Genomic DNA, 5,095 nt, shown 5'->3' with positions numbered 1-5,095 from the left:
GTCGATCAGCTGGCTGATGTATTTATAAAGCCTCTCTCATCAGTCCTCCACAAACAGCTTGCTTCCAAACTCACCGTCACTACTTTGACACTGCTTTTGAGGGGGGATCGATGTTAGAGAGTAATGCTATCTGTTATTCTAGTGTAACAAACTAGTTGAGTCAGCTCAAGATTCATTGTCTTGATTAGTTAGTTATCTGATTAGTTGCAGTTAACAGTTAGAAGTCAACATCTTGTACCAGAGGAGAGTATCGATCCCCCTCCCTTCTTGTATATAATTCATTTCGACTAATGAAATCATAACCCAGAGTTTCAAACTCAAAATTAGATTTAACTTGTTGGAAGATGGAAGTAAGCCAAAAACGTGGATTACTACTTCCAAGAATAGATCAAGTGATTTTTCTGACAATATTTTTGTCATTACCAACAGACCATCGCTTCTTCTGTGAAATAAAATTTCACACCTTTTTTATATCAGGCCTAATCGAAAAAGATTTATATGAAGTTTTATAGTGATCCATCGATCTATATTCTCTCTGATCCTTTTAGCCAAAAAAAAAAAAAAACAAATAAATAAATAAATAAAAAGATGCATGCTTCAGGTATCGTTGGTATCCCTATTTTGATTCAATAGACCCGATAGATGGTGGTATGGTCAGTGTAAAGGAGCAGTCAGCCAATGGAATAAAAGGAGATTTTTTTTTACAATGGCGAATGAAACATAGTCACGTGTTAAAAGTAAGCCTATCTCTTTTGTGGCAAGTGTTCATTTTCGGAAGGCTTTTTTGCTTTTTTGTTTTTTTGTTTTTTTTTTAAGTGAAGAAAACTTCATTTAAAAAGATCAGTTTTGTAAAGGAGTGGGATCGGTTAACCAAAAACTGCAAGACATTGTTAGCGTATTTATTACATTGAAGGTAGATTCGCCAATGGTCATATAAGTATTTTTTTTTTTCCCAAACATCTAATCTCTGGACTCTTATTTTTTCCCTGCATTTCCTATTTATTGTGTGTATCATTAATTAGGGCAAGGGACCAATATCTGATCACGGAGGTACACACCAGCACCCATGATCAATGGGTGTGTACACGAATATCTTCAGCCCAGGGCAGTGAGATGTTTTTGCATTTCTATGTTTAGACGTAGATAAATGTGGCTAGATAACCTTCTTTCTTCCAATTACTATTAAAAATATATAAAACATTTTTTTGTTCTTGTTGCCTACGGGATCACATACGTCATTTTTGTAGAGATGAAAAGCAATACCATGTCATCCACATTGAGCTGAAAAGCAGCACTAATCAGGTTGTTGATTTTTTTAATCAAATCAAAACACTGACAGGTGGTTTCTGCCATTTTTATATGTAAAATCCATTTAATTATGATCAAAATGTGCCAACCGGAATTTTTTTTCTTTTTTTCGGAGTGGGGAAGGAGTAGGGAGGTGTTTATTCACTGAAACGTGAAAGAACACATAGTTGCTAGAATACAAGTTTCTTCCAATCATAAAGTAGAATGTAGCCAAATTATCGTACACGTCAACAACATAGCTTTCCATGTTAAGGAGATTGTCAAAGTTGACAATCCTATTGATCTTCTTAACAACATAATGGAAAGTACAAAAAATAAAATATGATGATCCTTCACCATCTATTAATCAGACAAAGGAGAATTTAATCAATGGATTGGATGATGTTAAAACCTTATATAAAACCCAAATTTGATTGAATCTCTAAGAAGTATTTGGATATGTGGGACCATACACGACTGATCTTTTGAATCTTAAAATTCAAAATCTAATAAATGATATCTTTTTAATTTGGAATGAGAGCTAATATTCTTAACACGAATGGTAAGATTCTTTTTACATGCCTTCAATTTTGAAAGATGTATCAAAGCGTGAAGGCAAAGGAAGGATCCTCAGTTGGGTTTACCAATATGAAACTTCAAAGATACATTCTTTACAAAAATTTCTGACACACGAAATTAATCAATGACTCTAAAACTTGTCTAAAAAGAAGTAACAGACCAAAAAAACAGAAACAGATTTAAGGATCTTCTTTTGGGTTTGCCAAAATTAATGGCTTTGGGTGGTGGGTTGTGGTTTGTTTCAGATAATATCATCATAAGTGGCCTCACTATAATTGTTGCCATTTTGTTTCTCCTCGTTCTCTACAGGTATGTGTTGTGTCTTTCTGGGAGTAACTATGTCACGGCCATCCGTGGAGGGGCCAATCAACCAATTGAGAGCCTCGAAGCGGCCGCCGGCGGGCAAGTGCAGTCACGCGAAACACCTTATACAGGGCTTGATCCATTCATCATGGCTACCTTGCCTGTCTATGTTTACAAACAAACAGATCAGCTCGAAAAGGATGGCACTAGAGAATGTGTGGTTTGCTTGAGCAGTTTTGTGAATGAAGAAGTTGCAATGCTTCTGCCTAACTGTGGGCACATGTTTCATTCAGAGTGTATTAATATGTGGTTCACCTCACACACAACATGTCCAATTTGCCGGTGTCCTGCTGAACCTTGGGTGGTGCCGGAGCCTATGGAGAAGAGAATTGGTTGGTTATCATTTACAGCTATAGACATTGATTTCTTCAACCCAATAACTCCAAATTCAGAGGGTACATCGGATGGTTCAGCACAAGCTTCTGAGGTTGGAGGACTAGGCTCAAGACTCAACTCCTTTGAAAGACTTATTGGTGAAGGGTGGAGACATATCAGTGAGGGAATTCATCCTAGTGATCAAACTGGTGGAGTGGAGGATCCGGAGGGACAGTGACATGGCTAGCTAGCACCATACAAGTAGAGTTCTCTCTCTCTCTCTCTCTCTAGAAACACGTACACACCCTTAGTTTGTTCCCTTAATTAGTTCATGGGAAAGAAACAGAATTGGGGTGTAATAATATGTAAATTACATACATATTTGTAATTTGTTTGTGCCATCCAAAAATGGCTGGGCGTTAATCCTGTATTCTTTTATTCTTTTATTCTTAATTAATGTCAATATTGATGATTATAAGGTAAAAATGTATATAACAAAATTAAATTTCTTTTCATTCCTTTCTAATAAAATCTTTGTGGAATCCTTGTGGCTTTATAGTTTGCTACATGTTAATATTTTTTTTTTTTTTTTTTTTTTGCTAGAAGATCAGATTTTATTAAAAAAGAATGAAGGAAAAAAGAGAAATATATTACAAAAGCCAGAAGAGAGCCTCCACCTTCGGCATTACCATCAACAGAGGCTCACAACTGCTATCTCATAATTCTAAAACGGGTACGCCCAGCTATATCAGATTGTAACTCGCTGGAGATGTGAAGAGGGAGCTGCAAATCATCACTCGAAACCCCTAACTTAGCTGCATCTTTTTCTAGAAAATTCACTGGGTTAGCTTCTCTAAAGCAGTGGGAGATCTTCCACTCAATAGAATTCAAAAAAGGAAGAAGATGGTTCCACTTTTGGAGAACAAACCAGGGAATTAATCTATGCTGAAATAGAGAAACAGCAGCAGAGAAATCAGACTCAATCCAAAGGCATCTGAAGCTCATAACTCAAGCAATCTTTATTCCCTTGATAATGCTCCAAATTTCTGCTGAAAAGCTGGAATAAACGCTCCAAATAAAATTTGTAACATAGAAGTTTTCTACCCTCATGATCTCAAAAAATTCCACCTCCTCCTGCTCAACCCGAGTCTCTTAGGGAGCATCCTTCAACATTAAGTTTCACCCAAGATCTCAGAGGCTTGCACCAATGAATTTCTGAAATAGAGCGAGAGAGCTGACAAGATAAAACAATGTTGAACCTTCTGCAGAGAATAATGTCTTCAACTGATTTCGGAATGACCTTCAGCCTATTGCTAAAAAAGCTGATCTCACCTTTGAATGGATCTAATGATCATAGCAGAGCTTCTCGATTTCCCTTCAAAACACCTCTGATTTCTTCTAGACCAGATAACATCTATATAGGAAAACAATCCAAACATCCAAGCCTCTCTCAAAGACCATCCATTCCCCTTATTCCTCCACCAAGCAACCAACTCAAAGACTGAGACTTTGCTTCCCCAATTCACATTAAATAACTCCGAAACACCTTTCCAAATTTCAAATGAAAAACTAGACTCAAAAAACTGATGAAAGACTCAAAGCACGAGCCACAGAGATCACAGCTTGAAGAAAGCAAAATCCCTTTGGCCTGAACCATATCATCCATTGGTAGCTTCCCATGCATCCATCTCCAACCCAAAAGAGAAAGTCTAAGCGGCAGCTTCTTGTTCCATACTAGCCCCACCCAAGAGACCATAGTACTAGAGGATCTAAGGCTGTCCCAGGCAGACTTCACAGTAAACTGACCCATCGGATCCAAGGTCCATAAGCACCTGTCTTTCGTAGCCGACGATGAGATATTAATGCCTTTAATAGATAGGAAAGCATCATTCAAAAAGGTAGAATCCACATAAGGCGGTGCCCAGTTCCCACCATGATTTAGAAAAGTGGCTACAACGTGAGAGAGATTATGGAAAACATCCTCACTCAGCCTAGAGACCTCCCAAATGGACTTGGGACCCCACCATTTATCTCACTAGAACCTATACACCTTCCGTCGCCAACAACCCATCTTTCGTTCTCAGCCACAAATTACCACATTCTCCTCACCCCAAGGCAAATAGAAGAGTTTTTATAGCCCCTCTTAATCCTACCAAAGCCAGAGAGAAATCTAGCTCTAATAAATCTGCTCAGCTGAGAATCTTCACGCATGATTTTCCATGCTAATTTAGCAAGCAGAGCCTTATCCACATCCCAGAGCCTTCTCAAACCTAAACCACCCTCCTTCTTAGGCTTGCAAACCTGATCCCATCTAACAGTGATGGCTTTTGAAGAATCCACCTCCCCTGTCCAGATGAAATTTCTCATCCATTTCTCCAAGAATTTAATCAAAATAGCAGGCCACCAGTAAACTGAAAAACTGTGCAAGGCATCCCAAAGATGACCGATTTAACAAGTTCTACTTGCCAACCAAGGAGAGGAGTTTACCTTTCCAGCCAACAAGCTTAGCTTTAATTCTATCCATGACTTGGAGGAGAGGATCCCTTTTGAC

At 38.2% G+C, this 5,095-nt stretch overlaps 1 protein-coding gene across 1 annotated transcript; it reads left to right on the top strand.

Annotated features, from left to right (window-relative positions):
• The first annotated feature begins 2,077 nt into the window (after window positions 1–2,077).
• On the top strand, window positions 2,078–2,782 carry LOC122071530 (E3 ubiquitin-protein ligase ATL41-like). Its single transcript, XM_042635899.1, has one exon. It carries the CDS (start codon window positions 2,078–2,080, stop codon window positions 2,780–2,782), a length of 705 nt encoding a protein of 234 aa, XP_042491833.1.
• The last annotated feature ends 2,313 nt before the right edge of the window (window positions 2,783–5,095 follow it).

The sequence above is a fragment of the Macadamia integrifolia genome, unplaced genomic scaffold, assembly GCF_013358625.1.
Source record: "Macadamia integrifolia cultivar HAES 741 unplaced genomic scaffold, SCU_Mint_v3 scaffold_252A, whole genome shotgun sequence".
Classification (NCBI taxonomy): domain Eukaryota; kingdom Viridiplantae; phylum Streptophyta; class Magnoliopsida; order Proteales; family Proteaceae; genus Macadamia; species Macadamia integrifolia.
Note: the sequence above shows the minus strand (reverse complement) of the source record. Positions and strands in the feature narration are given on the sequence as shown.

Bases quoted from the DNA above. Each gene is read 5' to 3' on its own strand.
- LOC122071530 (XM_042635899.1), top strand. From the start codon at position 2,078: ATGGCTTTGGGTGGTGGGTTGTGGTTTGTTTCAGATAATATCATCATA.